The sequence below is a fragment of the Eutrigla gurnardus genome (assembly GCF_963514095.1).
Source record: "Eutrigla gurnardus genome assembly, chromosome: 23".
In the NCBI taxonomy this organism is placed as follows: Eukaryota; Metazoa; Chordata; class Actinopteri; order Perciformes; family Triglidae; genus Eutrigla; species Eutrigla gurnardus.
In genome coordinates this window covers 5779723-5800002 of record NC_139934.1, presented here as the reverse complement: position 1 = coordinate 5800002, position 20280 = coordinate 5779723, and the positions used below count along the sequence as shown (strand labels likewise).

Here is a 20280-nt window from a genome sequence, read left to right as displayed (position 1 = left end):
GATGATGGAGGAAATGTTTTACTGTCTGCTCTTTTGTAGTGAAACAGTTACAAGATACACAGAAACGGGAGGATGGAACTAATGAACCAGAGAAGAAAGTCACTCCTCCTCCTCCTCCTCCTCCTCCTCCACCTCCTCCTCCTCTTCCTCCCCCTTGCATTGTCACCAAGTATGTTAAAGTCACTTAATCGTCTGTATCAGAGATTATTACATCCCAATGACAGCCTTTCCTTTCACTCCCTGTGCCAAGTTCACGTGATTTCCTGAAGAACAGGAGGAAAGAAAAAGCCGTCAAAGCCGATCAAAACAGTGAGTCTCCCCACTTTCATTCAATTTTAATTTGATTAAATGAGTTTAAAAAAATATTTCATCCATCTCTGATGTGCAAGAAGAAGCCGCCCCGCTGTCGGACATGCAGACGAGGGCGGTGGATGAAATGATGGAGAGAATAAAGAAAGGCATCGTCCTGAGGCCCATCAAGAGAATACAGGTGGACACATTTGATTAATTTGGAGCTTGTATAAAAACTATAAGTAATTAATAAAAAAACATTCTGACTTATCTGCTCACAGGAGGATGACAGCTCATGGAAGGTCAGTCATCCTCATACCTGTTTATTTATCTGTCTTTTTTATGATAAAGCAGCTTTGACATCTTCTCCTTGCAGGACCAGGGCAGTGAAAACAGAAAATCAGCCATCCTGGAGTTGAAAGGAATGCTGGTAAATGTAACTCACCGGAGTGATGAACAGTGACTTTCGGAGCACGTCTTTAACCTTTCTTCACCCCCAGGACAACGCGAAGCGCCAGCACCTCCGCAGAGCGCCGACCAGGCGGGGACCGGGCCGCCATGTCGGGGGGGTGGAGCTCCTGCAGGTGCTCCAGAGGAGGAGGAGAGCGATGGGGGAGGACCAGGAGCAAACACGGGGTACGCTGTCCTCCTCTGTGTTCTCTTTGTCCTTCATATTGTTGAACGGGTTGATATGGTTTAGTCTTTTGGGTCTTTTTAGGAGAGCAATATAGCTAAAGTTATTCATGAGGCTAGAAATCATGGGTTGAAAAACTGAGATTTATAGTCAGATGTTCAGCAATATTCTTTTAATAATTATACAACTTCCTCATCAGTTTCTTTCCGTCTTTTATCTTCATTATTTGTGTATTTCTTTGATTGATGTGGAGCGTTTGAATAGTCATATAGCGATGAGTTAAATGTATTAAAAGGGAAAGATGGGAGTGAAAAGTAACCATCAGATCACTTCCAGTCTCGCCGTTTGATCGGCACGCAGAAGAGTGCCTCCGCCTCTGAAATATTTATAACCAGAACAAAGCGCTTCAACGTATCCTGCGGTCAGCTTTTATAGCACATCCTTTCAGCTCTCATTGTCTGGTTTTTGTGCTCACCCTGAGGTAATCTCTTTTTGGTCAGACCCTCAACCAGGTCCACAATGTGTCCCAGCAGCGGGAGACGTCCCCTGGGCGGACGCCAGCGGCAGCGCCCCTGTCCTCCGGAGGCTGAAACAGAACAGGGAGAAGAGGGACTCTCGCATCAGAGCCTCGGCGCTGATCGTCAGCCAAGAAAACGAAAAAAGGGTCTGAAAAACTGAGTTTAATGAGTAAAACCTGCAGTACTTTTTTTTTTATATTTAATCTCAGCGATTTCCTAAAGGCCTCTTTTGAGTTCTCATTGAATATTGCCAGAAACAAGTTCTTAATGATTGTTTTGTCCTTCTAGTATGTGTAAAAAATAAGAAAAACAAAGAAAATGCCATTCAACCTGCTTGCAAACAGCCAGTACTTGTTGCGTGTCAAAGGAAGCTCATTGAGCCGTGTTTAATGTCCCACACTGTTCCTTTTAGGGCTTCAGCTGATCTAAGTGCAAGTTGAAGGATTTTTTTTTTTTATATGCTTCAGAATATAAATGAAAAATAGCCGGAGCCATTAAAAAAAAAAAACACTTTATTATATGAATACTCTGATCTCTCCCGAGGTGTCTGCCTCTTAAAGCTCGGTCCAGCAGAAGGATGGAGGCTGCCATTTATTTCGGCACATTAAAGCCCTCACACCCGGAGCCCAGAGGTGTCGTTGAGATAAGAGCCCTCAGCTGATCTGGACGCTTCCCCCCCCTGAAAGTATCTTTAAATGCGGCGGGTCGCCTTTTGTTTTCTCACCTCCACACGGATACTGTATAGATATGCGTGCGTGCATGCATGAATGAACGCAGACGCCACACCCTCACACCACACCGTCTCTCTCTGCCGGCCGTTGTTAAAAGCATTTGAAAAGATGAAATTATTCTCACCTTTGACTCCGACACCGTTTTAGTGTCCTCACACTGTTTCACATTATATATTTACTTTATTTAGGTCTTCTTGCTCAAGGTCTGCCTCTTCACTCTGCAGCATCCATTTTTTATTGTTTTCCTCCTCGATCTCAAAGGTGTGAGCTTTTGGGATGCGGTGATGTATTCTGGCCCCTCAGTGTTATTGAATCAATGCACGTGAAAGCCACTGTGTGTGTGTGTGTGTGTGTGTGTGTGTGTGTGTGTGTGTGTGTGTGTGTGTGTGTGTGTGTGTGTGTGTGTGTGTGTGTGTGTGTGTGTGTGTGTGTGTGTGAGAGAGAGAGCAAACATACAGGTAATGAAACAAGGCGGGAGGTTCTGAAACTGATACTCTCCTGTTTATTCAAGGATAATGACTCAGAACGAAGTGATACTGAGTGAACTTTGGCATCAACACCCAAACGGTGCATCTTGAAAGTCATTTCTACATTAAAATGGTGGCCCTAAACTAGTTTCGTAGGTCGATGAACAGAGGAAAGGAAGCATGTATCTATGTTTGTATCTACGAGTATTCCTGAAACAAAAATGTATTAAGTTTTGGAAGCTGTTTTACATGGCAAGCACAAACGACGTCACTCGGCATTCGAGGCAACAGTGTTGTTCCTTTCAGATGATTAGTCAAGGTAAGCTGTGGGGATGCAACAGTTATTTCCCTGCCAGTGTCACACAACAATGTAAAAATGTTTACATGAAATATGGAAATGTTGCCAGCAAAAAAGAAAAAATGACATATTAATTTGGAATTACCTGAGTTACCAAGACACTATAATGACATTATAATATAAATTATGATAGGGTGTCAAATTGTTATCATTTTGACAGTGAATTTTAATTAATATTGCATCTTTTGACTTGGTATACTTGACTGTAAATTTGGGGTGGCTGTGGCTCAGGAAGCAGAGCTTTTCATCATGATGTAAATGAAAGGAAAACTGTTAATAAAATATATAAAAGTAAAAAAAAAATGCAGGCATTTACCATTTATTTCTCACCACAAACAGCATTTGTCAGGCTACTGCACTTCTCCTCCCAGCCACAGATGGCGCTGCAGCCCAAACAAGACACCTCTCCCCTCCCCTCACTGAAAACACGGGGCAGGAACTTTGACCGTGCCTCTACATGGTGCTCCAGCGCTAGTTAGCAACCGGCTAGCTGTTTTTTTTCTGTATTGTTTTCATAAAACTTTTTTTTGTGTGCGTGTTATTTCACATGCAGAGAGATGTGGTTTATTTATTTACTCAGCTGGCTGTCGCTAGTCATCCAGGTATCCTTCGTCACTCTAGCAATAGGTAAGTGCATGTGGAGCAAACACTGCCAGGCTAGCATTAGCGAATATGCACTCGCTAATGCTAGCGGACCAAGTTGCGCCGTTTAACGTCAACGGGGCTCCGGTTTACAAAGCGGCGACTGTATCCGTGTAACATTAACAACAATTCTGCCTCAAATATAAACGGGTTACGCGCGTTAGCTCAGTGAAGTACTGGTAGCCTGTTTAGCTAACTAGCTAGCTAAACAGGAAGTTATGTGCAACGAATACAAGATGCTGTATTTTTCTTTCAAAAACGAACATTTTTGGAGACTATAAGTCACGACATTAAATCAGCATACAATAAAGTAGTACGAGTTGCTTCTGACATGCTTTCTTTTGTTTAAGTAGTTTTCTTGATACACAGGGAAACACGTCTGCCGGCTAATGCTTTAGAAGAGCTAGCATTTAGCGTTGTTTCCATCTTCAGCCTTTTTTTTAATCAATACTAAGTATTGGTAATCAGTCAGTCCAACAACTCAGCAAATACAGGTAGTTCGGTCATGATGTCTGCTACGCAGTTAAGATGAGATTAGTCCGTTAGCTAATGCCAGCTAGCCATTATAGCTGAAAGTACAACTCATGCTAGTATTATCATTGTCGCTTGTTTACATTGGACACTATAGGTTGTAGGTTAGTTGCAGAAGCTCTTACAGAAGCGGAACCGGCTATGTGTGTTGAGTTTGTGCAAGACTTCGCCTCGACCCACGTAGCCGCTTTATTACCTGGCCACGTGACACCAGCTGCTGCTGTCAGGTGTGGACGTCAAACTCTGTCAGTCTCACTCGTCAGGCTCGCGTACTTGTTTCATTCCTCCCAGCTGTTTACTTTCCATGTTAACACTTACGTGGCACACTTGGCTTCGTAGAAAGTGAGATTCTCTTGAGCGTTTATTAATAATTAGTGGATGACCAGCATGTGTCACTGCATCATCAATAAAGACATCAAAAAATAAAATATGCCTTGTTAAAATGTAGCATCATCCCACCTCCCAATCAACACAGTTAAGAATATTAATTGGCATCATATGCGCTATAAAATTCTTGCTATGCTCACTTTTTCAACTTTGCCTTGTTTTAATCATAATTGTTTTAATTTAATGCTCTTATTAAGTGGTTATGATCTCAAAAAACATTTCCTGTTCATATTTTATTCAGTGTGATGATGAATTATTCAATGCTGAGAGGAGGAATAATGTTTATGGCGAGTGTCTGTCTGCTAGCAGACGAATATGAAGTTCAAAAGAGTAAATCAGTTCGCTGTTCTCCTCTCTTTCTCTTTTCCTTCCGACTCCATCCTTTTTTTTGAAAGTGCAGATTGACGTTGCGTGATGAAGCTCTCAGACTCTCCCATGAGCCTCTGCTCTGTGAGCCGTCACCCTCTAAGCCCCTGGCGTTCACGTTTTGACGTACAGTCTCTTTGGCTCGGTTTGGCCTTCATTCCACATGGGCTCAGTAAATGTGGCTCATGTCTGTGTTGCCGATGTGATTTTATTAACTCACCCGACTGAACTGATATTATTTAGCCGTAGTCTTTCTTTTTTTTTTTTTTTTTTGCTTCTCCTTGGCTTACGAGAGCAAGATTTTGAATTTAGCAGAGAATAGAAAACTGTCAAGTACTGAATGTTGGCCTTGAATCATTGATCAGTTTATCTTTTGTACAGTTTTTAAAATATATATATTATTATTATTTTTCATTATAAAAAAGGTTTTATAGGAACTTTTGAGAATACCAAGAGATTTGTACAAAAGTGTGTTAATAATCCTCAATCAAAGGTGGTACCAAAACTGAGGTATTGTATCATAAGCAGTTTTAAACCGTTGCTGCTGTGTAGATAACACTATCCTGGGAATAAACATAACACATTCTGAAATTCTCCCTACCACACTGCAAATACAGATAAAAATCTAATCTGTGTTTGGAAACCTGCCTCTGTTATTGTTGCTTTTCCTGTTTAGTTGCTCATAGCTTTATTTCTGTCTCTGTCAGCTGCTGGCCTGTACTACTTGGCAGAACTAATAGAAGAATACACAGTAGCCACCAGTCGAATAATAAAGTACATGATAATGGTGAGTAAGCGGATATAGAGTGACGTCATCTTCTGTATGCTTTTAAGAATACGCCGTAGTAAAATATGGAGTTGTTCACTGTTTGCGTGTGCATGTGTCCAGTTCTCGACAGGCGTGCTGGCGTGTCTTTATCTTTTTGAAGGCTTCCCGATGTTGATGGTGGGAGTCGGCCTCTTCACCAACCTGGTGTACTTTGGCCTCCTGCAAACGTTCCCTTACATACTGCTGAGTTCCCCAAACTTCATCCTCTCCTGTGGTAAGAGTCACACACATTATCTGTTAGCAACATGTCAATGAACGTATTTTCTCCCTGTTTGTCCAACATTGTTTCTGTTCCTTTGTCCTCTCTATCCAGTGTTGGTGGTGGCGAACCATTATATGGCCTTCCAGTACTTTGCACAAGAGTATTATCCATTCTCGGAGGTAATTTTACCTCAGATTATGTATACTTTTTTCTTTAGGAATCGGGGGAAATGTTCTTCCATTCTAATTTCTCTTTTACTTGTCTTATATAATCTTTCATTTGGCATCAAGGTGCTGGCGTACTTCACCATCTGCCTGTGGGTGATCCCATTCGCCTTCTTTGTGTCACTGTCAGCGGGAGAAAATGTACTTCCATCCACCATGCAACAAGGAGGTGAGTTTTTATGTTGATTTTGATTGGAGGACGGTAGCGGTTGAAGCAGCCCCCATTACTACATTAGGATCAAAAATAAAGACTTTACTAGTAAGTAGTAATAAGGGTTCAGTAGGTTTTGATCCGGTTCTCTGGGTCATGTTTTCCAAGGAATCAAGGAGATTCTTAGACCCCTTTTGCCTTTATGTCACAACTTAATTATAATGTCAAAAATACATTGTGATCTAGTGAAAACTGCGTCCATGTCATTTAACAGGAACGTGTGAAGTGCAGCGCATGGTGTAATACAAGCCCTTATGCTAATATTATCCCAGCTAGCTCAGTCGGTACAGAATCCTAATCTCAGTGAGGGACCAGTACATTTCATTTTTATCTCAAGCACATTACATTTACATACCTTTCACATCACAACCAGCCTTTACATATTTGGATGCATTTCCTACCTAACAGGTGTCGGTTAAGCACGGAAACAACAGTAAAACTCTTTCTTTCTTTCCGTTTTTTAGACGACGTGGTGTCTAATTACTTCACCAAGGGCAAGAGGGGGAAGAGGTCCGGGATCCTCCTCGTGTTCTCTTTCCTCAAGGAGGCAGTGCTGCCCAGTCGACAGAAAATGTACTGAGGAGCTCGGACTCGGGGTTCAGGGGGTGTGTGAGAGTGGGAGTATGTGTCGGAGGTTAAGGGGAAGCGGAAAGGACTTTGGAAATTTGTTTCTGGATGGGACTAAAACGAAACGGTGGCCAAGGTGGAAGAAGAGCACACTAAGCGGACGGACCAACGAACAGAACAAAGCTTCCTGCTGGGCGAGCCCACGAGTTTACACAGGCCACGTTCGTCTGTCTTTGTTTATCTGTCTGTCTGTACTGACTGCCAACAACATCTACTAGAGACCTCTTTGTGGGGATCTTGCCCCCGTAGCGCAACGCTTTCTTATTGTCATACTGGACTTCTCCATTTTTTAAGCTTTGGTATAAAAATGTGTGCGCAAGGTCTTAAATTAACAACCCCCCCAAATACCCGTACATTTTGTACATCAATTTTCTTCTTGGGATGAAATCTGTTGTCATTTGTTGCAGGTAAAGGTACTATCTGGCTTAAACCCTGATGTCCAGGTGGGGATTTTTATGTGAAGCGATCCTGGAAATGATGTTGAAGTCGCAAACTAGGTGCCCGGAAATAAGAATAAAGATGTCTTTAAATGAGAGGGTGCAGTCTGAAGATGTGAGATTATATCAATACTCTGTATGTCGCATCACAACAGTGAGAAGGGGTTAATGAGGACACTTGGAACGGTTATTTTAGAACTAAAACACCCTTAAATTTAAGTGAGCTATGATGGATATCTCACAAAAATGATGCACTACATAGACTTTTGTTTTCTTGTCATTCAGAGTCATCAATCACCAGTGCTGTAATCTGCAACTTGCCCGTCTTTTAAGGACTGTTTTTAAAAAGTAGTAATAATAACTAACGTTTTTTTTTGTACATTGACGGTGGAGATAAACTGACTTCAGATGAGTGAGAACCCTTGAGACGATCCAATCTGTGCAATGACTCTTGTAAGCTGACGCGTCGGGGACAAAAGCTGCTCAAAGCGGTTTGATGAAAGTGCTATTAAAGAGGCCGAAATAAATTCTTTTTACCAATTACGGAGAGCGTGATTAATAGTAGGCTGGTGTGCACACAAATGTATAATAAAAGATTTTGTTGAAGTAAACTGCAGATCAAATGGTCCTTTTCACAGACTGGTGTTCAAGGAAATAAAGGCAACAATAAATGGGCTCTTTTTCCAATTAAATCAGGTTATTTTCACTCATTCAATCTTAGATTTTATTTGCGTTGCGATGGCTTTTCTTGTTATTACACACTGAACACTCATAAATGTGTGTGCCAGACAGCCTGGCTGGATGGCATTATGTTATCCTAGTCCCATGTGGCTGGGTCACAGTGGGTGCACCAGGATGAGGCTAGTGTGCACTTTGACCCCCACTGAGGTGTGAAGTAAAGGAAAAAAGACAAAACCGCCACACACACACACACACACACACACACCTTTAGCTGACAGTTCACAGTTACACACATGCTGTTGACAAGCCCTCACCTGTATCCCGAGTCAGTTCCCTGGGGGGGGGAAGTGAAAGTGCAGGGATCCATCTGAGACAGGTGACCCAGTTCACCGAGGTTTTCTCACCTTTCACTCACCCCTCCGTTCATCCCACTTTTGCAGGAGCAGCATCTGGATCGTGTGGCGTTTTTTAATTTTGTCACTTTGAAGTGAAGTCATGGGGCGGCAGGATATTTTGTCTGCTGTTAATACTCTTCATGTGTGAAACTGCCAGACGTTTTCCTTAAATGGATTCCTCGAATTACAATACTTAATGTTAATTTCCACGTAATTTGATATGAAACTATTAAGACTTGTTAAATCTAAATCTAATCTATTGGCTTCATGGTCTTTGGAACCCTCATCAAGTTTGGATGTAAAACTCTATTAATCAACACAATTGTTTTAATAATTTGTTGCTAACATCTACTAATTTCATGTCTTGTTGGAGCTCTTCCAGTAAAGTGACGATCAGTAGTGTCCGGGCTCCAGCACCTCAGCCATGTGCATGGCCACCTCTGTCCAGGGGGAGGTGCTCTGCCCCTGGGGGTATCCCCTGTGCTGGACCTCCTCGATGTTCTGAGGCTCAAAGTGTCGAGGGGATGCGATCCTGGAAGGGAAGGCTCCGGGGAACAACACCCTCTCGAGGACATCCAGAGGCACGTTGGGGGCGGGGCAACATGTGCCGTCCCATTTGGTGGTGTACTGAGGCTGCTTGCTGTCGCCGTCCCTCTGCAACATGACCTCGTCTGCCTCTCTGGGGGGTTTCTCCGGCTGGAGGCCCGTGAAGACGCTCCAGGGTCTGGAGGTTGAGGCTGGAGGCTGCTTCGCGGAGGTGCTCTTGTCCTCCAGAGGACCTCTGGACTGGTGCTTCACCGGGTGCGTGGCATGTTTTGGATCAGAACTAATCTGATCTGATGGCAGGCACCGGGTGTGGTACTGACTCACCAAGACGCTGGGGGAGAAATCTTTTCGGAGAGGAAAACCTTTTTTGTCCGCCCACTCTAGCATCTTCTCATCTACAAGTGTCTAAAAATAGACATAGAGAAAGTGTCATATGTTAGTAAAAAATACTAGCTGAAGATTATTGTACTGTATTGTGATCACAAGAATACATTTGTGCAGTGTTTTGAAATGTGAATGTTTCTTCATAGTTTGGAGATTATTCATGCCTTTCCACAACATACAAACTAACCTTCTTATTGATATTATTCACTTTGACAAAATCCACAAAATCACTGTATAAAGTTTGAAGGAGCTTCCTCTCCTGCATTTCTTTCTTCTTTTCTACGTGCCACACGCAGCTTCTCAAATACCTGCACAAACACACCAGAAGTCTGTCAGTTTTCAGTGAAACATCTTAATTCTTTTTTTTGTTCTTTCAGCTCGCTCACCTTGCCACATCCCTGCGGCAACAGATGCGGGCCGAATCCAGAGGAGTGTGTCCCATGCTGTCCTGGGCCGACACATCCGCTCCGGCCTGCATGAGGATCTTTGTGCAGTCCAGGAGGCCTTCAGAGGCGGCCAGGTGCAGCGGGGTCGCCCCTGAATCTGTGGTCCTGGTAATAACGGATAAAAATGTTTTAAAAACTCTCAGCTTGTTGCTGTTATCATCACCACCACTTCCTGTGTCATCATAATCATCATAATTATCCCTTGCAACACTTCCACCATCATCTCATTGTCATCATAATTTTACGTTTGCACTCTTGCAGCTTCTCTTTTAAAGCGCTTTGCTTTGGTGATTGAATAAGCATGAAACAGCTGAGAGCCACTGGATCCAGCTGACAGAGTTTATAAATGAGCCCATAGTAGAAAACACAGCCGTCTAAAATGAAAACATGCACAAAGTAGAGCCCATACAGGTTGACGTCGGCCCCGTGCTCCAGGAGGTATGAGAGGCAGGAGGAGGTGTTGCGTGAGCTCCGGGAGGACAGGACCATGTGAAGAGGCCGGCGACCCTGGAGATCACGGCTATTGATCCCTCCCTGCGTGGACTCAACCAGGAGACGCACATTAGCCAGCTGGCCATGAAGACAGGCTGTGTGGAGCGCTGACAGACCCTGGAGGATGAGACACAAGTTACTTGTGTGTTACACTTCCATGGCATGGCTTAGTAATTAAATGTAGTGGAGCAGCCATCACACCTGTGTGTATTTTCTGCTTTGACAAGCAATGAAAAGGTGCACATGTAGAATGTAAGTACATTCAGTAATGTGGTTGTTCAATAAATATCCATTTTGTGAGCGAGCGCTTTAAATGAAATACATTTTTTAAGGGAATTATTGATTTATTTGAAAGCATGTAGCTACTTTAGAGTTCAGTGTTTTCCCTTGTTCATTTAATTGGATTTTTATTTTTATTTTTATTTACAGCGACAACAGTTAAATCCCCTTCAGGCCTTCAGGATAACACATCAAGGATCACGTCAGTACTCTTCTTCTCAGTGAGTACTTCTGAGCCCTTTATACTCAACTTTTTAATGCTGTATTTTTACCTTTATTTATTTGCGAGCTACTTTATTCTATCACTACATCCCCGACTGTATTATACTCTTTATTCCACAGGAGTGATCTACACTCACCTAATGTAAATGAGCCTACCTGTCTGTTTGCACTGCCATCCGGCTTCTGTGGGCTCCCAACGACCACAGCTGGAAACATCTGCCCGTCCGGGGGAGATCCGTGGCTAAGTTTCCTGCCAAATGAAAACATGCTATTAATATAATAAGGCACAAGTGGCACAATCACCTGATTGGAGAATGACGAAACATCTTTCTAAGATAGGGACTAGATGTGGCGAGTGAATACAGTCGTAAATGGACCGTATAACAAACTAAAGCGCTCAAAGTAGCTAGCTTGACTTTGTTTACTGGCGTATTAAAGCTATAAGCACAGAGAGCCTACAAAATAGAGTATTCTTAACGTTGTTTACCATTTTTTAGATCTTCCACGTCCCCGTTTTCCGGATGTGTTGAGTTCCATGGTTGCTGTGGAAACGCCGTAACCAGGAAACGAACTCTGATTTACGAGACTGAAATGTTATCCACTAGATATTAAACTATTATTTTAAATACTATTGTGGTACTGATTCATTTAGACATTAATATAATTCAGCGTGTATGTATGATATGCATAAAACAAGTGGCCAGTGTGGGCAAAACAACACTACGCATGCCCAGAACTGATTCCTGCCCCGCTGTAATTTGATTGGCTAATTGCCTCCGATGACGTCATCTGTTGGCAGTTGGCAGAAGTTCGTATAGAAGAACTGCGGTCAACGTCAACGACGGAGATGACCTTCTACAGCCTACAGTTTGAAAGTTTGAAGAGAAAACTTGAGGTTGAACTCCTCGGTGCTCACCAGCCGCGGTAATTAACCAAAACTCTGGGAAAAAATGATCAAATTTAGCACGAAGTTTTCCCCCCAGGACAAAGCTAATTGCTAACAGCTAGCTTGTTATTAAAGGACGGATTACCAAACATGAAAGCAGTAGGACGTGGTAAAATTGTGTTAAACTACCCAAAATATAGCCTTTTCTGTCTCTTTTTTAAAAAATTTAAATGAAACAGTAAGTTAAATGTTGTTCTAAAGTGTGTTTAAGCTACAAACTACCTCCATTTTGAAAATAGCTGAGCAAAAGGGGGCTGCAGATGCTCAAATCAGAAAAGAAAACTCCATGCTGGTATTTCATATATACAGCCTTCATTAGCCTGCAGTTAGCTGTATTCAATAACACCTGTTGGGTCCGAGTCAATGTAATTGCTTGTGACAGACACGACCAGATGAGTGACTCCAGGCACGACAGAAATGGATACTCCCAGCCTCCCATCCAGTCCACAGCTCTCTCCTCCTCCATCCCCGGTGTGTGTTTGTATCGACAGTGCATTAGGATTGGCAGCTCACACTCGGGCCTGAGTAAAGCAGATCGATCCGTTCCAAATTGCCTCACGTTGCCGGTTTGTTCCTCTCTGCACACCGGACTCCCCGTCCGCCACGCGTGATGCTGATGTGAATTGGAACCGCCATGTTCTCCATGTCTCTGTGGCGCCGAGGGGTCGATGGGCTCATCGTGCTGCAGGCCTCTCTGATCACTGCTATTGACCACTTGAGTCTGTCTGAACTAAATGCACATGTGCGCTGTGGAGAACAATGTCATCATGGCAGACATTAGTTTGTGATAAGCGTGTGTTTACTTTAACCAGTGATGTACTTTATTGTGGGCTGAAGGTTGTCTGATACATTGGTTCAATTGTCTGTTGGATGGTATATCATAGAGAAACATTAAACTTACCCATTTGGTCTATGCAGCATCTGACTTCCTTAACCCATTCTCTATTTCTAACCTCCTTCTAACGCCATTCACTGAAAACACCTATTATTAAATTATCTTTATTCTACCTAAATAAAGCAAAACAATAATAATAAATAAAAAAGAACAACCTTATAATTATAAATCATTGGGGCGATGTAAACGTCTCCAGTCACAGTACAACAACCATAATCATCACCTTCATAACGACTAATGAGCATCTTTTTCATCTTTTTTAGTTCCGTAAAAAACATCGACCTCACTGTCCAATGCTATCAAATCCTGCAGCTGTATATTTTCATTCACTTATTCAACTTGTGACTAATCCCGTTTTATTCTCTGTCGTTCTCTGTCACTCAAAGCTGTCAAGATCCAGTAGAGGGTCAAGGACGGGCCATGAACCTCTGGCTATCTGCTCGGAGCTCCAACCCCCCCCGGAGCCTTCGCCTTTATCACAACACGGCCACACTGCTGCTTTGATGACAAATGCACGTGTGCGCGCAGAAAGAGTGAGTACAAGTAAACTGTGTGTGTGTGTGTGTGTGTGTGTGTGTGTGTGTGTGTGTGTGTGCGTGCATTTAAGTGTATACAGTCCTTGTGTGTGTGTGTATGTGAGTGTATATGGGTTAATAGTAAGAGCACGGCCCCGCTGTGTCCTCAGCGGCTTCCTTTGACCTCGGTCACATGTCATGGAGGTTGTACGGAGCCTTCGGTGTAGAGCTCTTTCATGTTTGACTTTCAGCACAAGTCCCTGGACGACGACCCCCGTCATGACCCCTTTCTTCTGACAGTTGAGTGCGTGAGTGCGTGTGTTTGATTGTGCATGTGCTGTCAAATTCAGCCTTTATGCGAGTGAATGCTCCTTATCTTAGAACTTTCCATTTTTTAAATGTATTTGTTTATCTTTTGAGGGGAAATTTGGGGGGAAAAGAGTTTCATAACAATAACATTTATCATGTCAAGTACAGAAAAAAAGAAAACAATGACAGGATGATTGAGTAAACATACATGTATGCACACGTGTATATATATTCATGCATATACACATACGTACGTGATTCCCATTGCAGAGTTTGCAAGAAATGAACATTAGTGCTAATGTATGTGTCTTGACTCTTCAAAGATGGACCTTTTTATAAATGTATCTCTTTTACTCTGAAATACTCGTTGCATTCAAATAATGCGACAGAACTTTTCGTTTTCGTTCTGCCAGTTTGCATGCAAGCATTAACTACAGCACGTCCAGTTGGTGCAGAGCAGATTAACAACGGGGCGATCGGAGCTATCTAAACCTGCTTAGGGCGAGGATGAAAGTGAGATCATGTGCCAGCAGCCTCATGACAGGCTGTCCCATTGGTCCGTTACATCATCCAATCGCATCCCATCTGTTCCTATTTAACAGCTCTCACTCGATATGGGATGGCAAGGCATTCAGTCTTGTGTGTTCTTTTTGTTACCCATAAAATCCTATCCGTGTGTTTCGGTTTATTTGTTCTTTAAATATTGTTTTGGCATTTTAGCCTTTTCTGATAGTAATTACTGCAGATGAATGAATCGGCAAAGAAAGGGGATATGGAAAACAAAGGTGGTGAGAATCAAATCAGGGATATTGGCCACTAAGACAGCCTCAGGTTGTTTTTTGTCTGGATTTAGTCACGACTTTACTGTTTAAAATCCATCTTTTTAGAAACCTAGATGGAGGCCAGAAACAGCCAGCAAAAAAGTGATTTAGAATACGGAGAGATAGAGGGAGAAAGAAGTTGATAAGCGAGGCTGCTGAAAGGAGAAACAGAGATGAGGAGTAGAGCGAACACACAACCTTGATACGCTTTCATATTTGATGAGCCACCTTACAGGGACCCAGCGCCCCTGGGGTCTCTGAATTCTGCTTGTGTAAATGCGCTGATGCCCTCACTTTCCTCCTCTCCTCTTATCCTCCTCTGGTCCCCTTCCCTCTTTTGCTTCCCCTTCCTTTTGCATTTTACTCCATCCCTTAGATCCTCCTTCTATCTTTTTTCCTCCTTTTCTCTCTCTCTCTCTCTCTCTCTCTCTCTATGCCTCATGCTCAGCCAGGCGGCAGCGCGCTAATGCACCATGGCACATTCTGCAGCTTCGAGTCACAATGCGACCAGGCTTTGCGCAGTGACCGCACGGCGACCTCCCTCAGTATCGCTGCACATGGGCGCTGTGCTGTACCGGGGCCTGTTTAGGACGAGGATTGCGGTGATAGCTAGGCAAGGGGGTTAGAGGATGAAGGAGGAGAGGAGGAAGAGGAGAAGAACCAGGGTTCTGCCACTGACAGGTATGATCAGATCATACGACCGAACTACAAGCAGAGAAAGGCTTCAGCACCTAGAGATCTCCATCAAAAAGACATTTTTGTGCCACCTGTGAATGAGGAGTTTGTGTGCAGCATGTGGAGCACCCAACGTAGCGATGACCTCTGTTGATGAAGTCATGTATGAGGTTTCTTATAGGGCACATATTTTTGCACCTGTGGATTACCCAACAGCTGAGCCACCGCTGCCACAGGACATCTAGATCCTCTCAATGATTATTGAAGGTGTTACTCCTTTGATGATCATTGAGAGAGGAGGAAGGAAGGGAAATCCCCTTCCTCCTCAACTTTCCCGATGTCAGGCCATGCTCTCTCACCCCGAGGTCCCAACGGACATCTTGGCGTCACACCTTCTCGTGAACCCGAGATAATTTTTTTTCCACATCCTTCAAACCTCACAGTTCAGCAGAAACAACCAGAGGGCAGGGAGATATAAGGACTGAGATAGTGAGAACATGGGAGAGGGAGGCCTTATAGGTCAGCATTTTGATAGTAGAGGGTCAAGGAAAGAAAAGGAAGATGCATGGAAGGGGATAGTAACGCTTAAACTAGCTTGTGGCATTTCTGTCCTGATTTATTTATTTAAATGTTGTGATTACTCTCAAGAAGGGAGCACATCTCCTCAAACCTGAGGGGGATTTAGTCATATCTGTTGGATGTCATATCTAACAAGCAGGCCCACTATAGGCTGTACTCTAACATCAAGCTACACTTACATAAAATGCAGCCACTCATCTCTAACGGTGGTAGGAATAAAACAGATGCCGAGGATCATGCTAGCATGCTCCTTCCAAGAGAACTTGAGATGAGAGTCAGTAGCTTCCCCTATTAAAATAAACTGGTTTCTGTGATCGTGGGTAAAGATTCAAACCAGGAGCAAAAGTTAACGTAGTATTATGTAGAAACGTCATAGCGGTATGTCTCTGTTCAAGGTTTTTTTCTTTTTAAGATAATTGTTATAAGATGATAGGTACACTTTCTTAATTTACAACCTTTAGGGGTAATATTTAAAAAGTTTTCTGGGCATTTTTGCCTTTATTCTTAAGAATAAAGTAGAGCGGCGACAAGAATAAAGGAACGAGGGGGTTGTGCAACATACTCTAGGTAGTCAGCAGTGTAAAAGGGACATTTCCAACACATTATATATTATATTGTTAGCTCACAAGGCCATCAGAGCACCTCCACTACTTTGACTTTTAAGCATGCAACCACATTCATGAGAAAAAAGGACTTCTTTTCTTTCTCTAGCCACATGAACTCCCTGGACTTTGCAGTGACCTCAGAGTTTACTGGTTCAGCTGCTGCGTGAACTCACACTCTGGCTTGTGTGTAACGCTCAGCAACACCATTAACAAGGTCGCAATTTACATGTATGGGATCCTTTTCTGTCAGATTGCACTTGAACAGCAGCAGCGATTTGCACTATTAACCTGCACATGAACATAAAGCTTTGGGAAACGAGCTGAAACGCAACCACCACCACCACACGCCATAGCCAGTTCATCCATGAACCGCTAATGCTGCGTTTGCGTGCAGTATATTTCATATGCGTGTGTGATTGCTTTGCCTTACACGAACGTGCGTTGCCTCCCAACACCGTGACCCTTTCTAATATGGCCGCCTCCCTCTCTCCTCTATCCAGGTCACGGAGCATTGGCTCGTCCCGGTTCATCAGCAGGGCAACGCTCCACAAAACCCATTGTTCTCGTGACACGCATCCTGATTATATTCATAAAATGTGGTGCTGGTAGAGATAACATGACGCAGAAATGCAAATGCCATTGGGAGAGTGATACCACAACAGCTTCGGGACAGTCAGCCACTTTATAATGTGTACACACTCTGCCTAGACAAACATGATACGACGGGAAGGGAAACACACACACACACACAAACAGAGGCCCGTGTGTAAATGATGTTTTTTGCCTGGGGGTTTTCATTTATTCAATTTAGGTGCTTGTAGTTTGCTTCTTTTATGAAGCTGGGGAGCTGGAATTAGGCCAAAATAAACAATAAACCGAGGAGAATAAAAAAAACAACAATGTTCTGACCGTTACTTTTCTCTCCGGAGATGAACAGCAGCCACACTTGCCTAATTACCACCTTAAATAATTCAGCAGTATGGCAGCTACACGCAGAAACATTGACATCCATTTGGACTGACACGACTAAAAGGATGTAGCCTCATACCCTGTGTATGGCATGTTGATCCCTATATTATTGATGCTGGATATGCTGGAGTGTTTCATCAGGCTCAACGGGAACTGAAATAGACCTAAACTTAACCCCAAAGACTTCGCATGTCATGATTTACATACAAGACAGGAAAATTAACACATGCATGCACTTTATTATAATATCCCTGTGAATTCCACTTGAAACATCACCTCATCTAGATGTCATCAATAATTAGTATGTGCTTGTGTGTGTTTGTAGTTGTTTGGGGGGGAAAAAAGAAAATCACCTAAAAAAAAAAGTGGGACAAAGTTAAAAAAAAGTTCTCCCATTGAAAAAAAACATAACACACACAAAATGTCTTTGTTTTGTCATTTATAAACCTTTTTGTTTTGCATAGTTCTGTAAATTTCCAACCCAAGACCCATAGCCGTACTTACAGCAATGACACATTTTCACCTTTATTAAGTAGGTACGTTGTTTATTTATGTATTCAGCAGACACACAGAGCAATGTTGCAGTCCTGTTTGTGGCAACTTGATGAATCAAGTCCAATATTCACTCTGTTGTGTCTCCTCCACTCCTGAGGGCAATCTTTAGTTTTTAAGCTGCTGAATACTTCATACTTTGTCCGCTGTTCAGTGCTGGGCAGGAAGTGTTCAGTGTCTTTTTCTTTTTTACTACAAACCGCTGCCTGCTGCTACTAGAAATGAGGTGTATGACAGCAGTGACAGTGATTTATATGTAGTGAGAAGAACCGGTCTCATTTATTTCCACCTTCATAGATACTATAAGTATGTGAGTGTGTGTGTGTCGACTGTGTGTGTGTGTGTGATCCTCACCTCCCCTGGCATCCTCCCCACAGTGCAAACGCCGAGGTCTGGTCTGGTTTCGACGGCAGCAGGGCACAAAGCGGCGGATTTTGATCCCGTCTGGCATGTTTGGGCTCTCCCTGCATTTCCAGTCAAGACTGCATGCACACACCTACTGTGCCGTGTGTTATTATGCTCTTACAGCCCATGCATTTGTATCTGTGTCAACGGCAGATGGATTGGTTTAACACATCCAGCCACACAGCTGTGTGCTTGCTGTCGTACGTGCTGTGTACATACATCCACATCGGTTACGGCGTGTGGCGTCGGGCCATATGGCTCGGATGCTCTGTGTCGTTTCTACTCTTTATCACTGTGTGTGTGTGCTATCTGCACTCCCGTATATGATCTTATTTAATCTAATTTGAAAACGTGTGGATGCGATACACGTGCGCCTCCACGCATTCACATCTGTCCGTCTTCATCGGGTGTTAACGTTAAAGCGTGTAGGCCTCCGTGCGTCTGCACGCCCTCGGGGAGGGGGATGTGACCCGCGCGGCCAGGTCGCGAGCATGCTCAGTGTTGCCTCTCCGGGTCGGACGAGGGGATCTGCACCTGCTTGACCCCGGGGTCGCCTTCACGGCCGCGATCAAAGTGTGAAAAGAAGTCGGGGCATGAGAACTGAGGGTTAAATCACACCCCGGACCAGAGTCTGGCTCCTCTGGTTCCCAGGTGTCCTCTCACCCCGGATAATGCTAATGTTCAGAGAGGAGAACAGATTTGAAAAGTATATCATGAAATTCCCCTTTGTATATGTATAACTAGCATTTTGCTAGATGAGCAGAAAAGTCATTTTGATATTTGCAGACCTCTAAAAGCAATTCAGATATAAAAACTAAAAGGAAGACATAATAAATCAGTGACGACGGGTCATAATTAATTTTGCAAGAGAAAAAGACATAATTAATTTAGAGCTGGTGATTTGAATGTTGCTGGTGCAATCATCTGAGTTCCCATAAATAATTTCTGTGTTTGCACACAGTAGGCTACGAGGATATCCTTCATACGATAGGATAATCCATACAGATGTTGGCACCTCCTCGTCGTCTACCTGCTACCAGTGGGCAGCTGCTGAGGAGCTGCATGCCTTTATATCACTGCCATGGTGCTCTCGGGCAGTGAGAGGAAACGACATCTCACCTCACCCACACAGCCAACACAGGCTTTTAAAAACCTCTGCGGTCCTTCCCTCACCAATATTACACTGGCAGCCTAAGAGCTGCGCTCCCCTGCTCTGCGCTGACCTAATGGGCTGTGAAGCAGGAAAGGAGGGGGGGACTACTATCTCTCACCTCTTGTCTGTCTTTGTCCTTTTCCAGCATGTCTGTCTCTTCCTATTTTGGTTTTATTTTTTATTTTTTTATATAGTTGGCTCTCTGAAAACACCAAAAACGTATATTCCTGTTCGTGCCACCTCTGCATTATTATTTTTAGATTTTAAAGATGAAAGATTAGAAGAGTGTAAAAGAGGGATTCTCATTCATCCATGTCGGATCTCAAGATCAGTCAGGAGGGGAGGTTGTTTTAAATCTCCCTGACTTGGATGGTTCTTGGCCTTGGCTGTGGCTGGCAGGGCTGTTCTCTGTGCTGTGAAATAGGGTTATGTCTAACATGCAAACATTGAGCTGAGGAAACATGATGGGTTTCGGCAACTTTTACACAATGATTTGCCATTTTTGTGTGCTTATTGCTGAGGAAGGAATGCCCAACAGGTTTGCAGATAAAACTATATCTCTGCTCATTCTTATAAACTCCCCATTGATCGTACACGGTGATGTTTTTTATATCTTGAATAAAGTCCTGACTTGGCCTCCACCCTCATCCGGCTTTGTCTTCACTTTAAAGGCCAGGCTGTGTGATGTAAATTATTTAAACCCTGGTAATGTGGCTCTGCCATGTTGCTGCCATGCATGTCGTTGTCTGATCTAAACCCATCCAGACTGCTTTTCTATGATGTGCTGTCAGCAACAGAAGCTTTGATACGACAGCTGCACATCACTGTCATGCGTTTGAGGAGTTGACCTTGTACCAGAATCCATAAATTCGTGGACATGGAGCGGGGATGCAGGGAGAAAGCCCCGTAGTGGCCTTAAAATGAGACGGCAGTCATGGAAGGCAGCCTCTCCCGTC

The 20280-nt window shown here is 43.4% G+C and overlaps 3 protein-coding genes across 3 annotated transcripts in view; 2 read left to right on the top strand and 1 right to left on the bottom strand.

Annotated features, from left to right (window-relative positions):
* The window catches only part of shtn2 (shootin 2), a 9806-nt gene extending 6502 nt beyond the window's left edge, over positions 1-3304 (top strand). The window contains exons 11-17 of the mRNA XM_084003344.1: positions 40-169; positions 251-309; positions 390-490; positions 573-593; positions 668-721; positions 792-927; positions 1426-3304. Of these exons, the coding sequence (XP_083859470.1) occupies positions 40-169; positions 251-309; positions 390-490; positions 573-593; positions 668-721; positions 792-927; positions 1426-1595 (671 nt within the window). The 3' untranslated portion in view covers positions 1596-3304. The remainder of the gene's footprint in view (positions 1-39; positions 170-250; positions 310-389; positions 491-572; positions 594-667; positions 722-791; positions 928-1425) is intronic.
* Positions 3305-3422: 118 nt separating this feature from the next.
* tex261 (testis expressed 261) lies at positions 3423-7635 on the top strand. Its single transcript, XM_084003346.1, has 6 exons — positions 3423-3626; positions 5633-5712; positions 5815-5968; positions 6068-6135; positions 6247-6349; positions 6856-7635. The coding sequence occupies exons 1-6, from the start codon at positions 3557-3559 to the stop codon at positions 6969-6971; spliced, it is 591 nt and encodes a 196-aa protein (XP_083859472.1). The 5' UTR covers positions 3423-3556; the 3' UTR covers positions 6972-7635.
* Positions 7636-7787: 152 nt separating this feature from the next.
* Positions 7788-11508, bottom strand: ankrd53 (ankyrin repeat domain 53). The gene is made up of 6 exons (XM_084003345.1): positions 11388-11508; positions 11057-11150; positions 10317-10516; positions 9848-10012; positions 9649-9769; positions 7788-9482 (listed from the first exon to the last, which is right to left on the bottom strand). Exons 1-6 carry the CDS (start codon positions 11435-11437, stop codon positions 8925-8927), a joined length of 1188 nt encoding a protein of 395 aa, XP_083859471.1. The 5' UTR covers positions 11438-11508; the 3' UTR covers positions 7788-8924.
* Positions 11509-20280: the final 8772 nt, after the last annotated feature.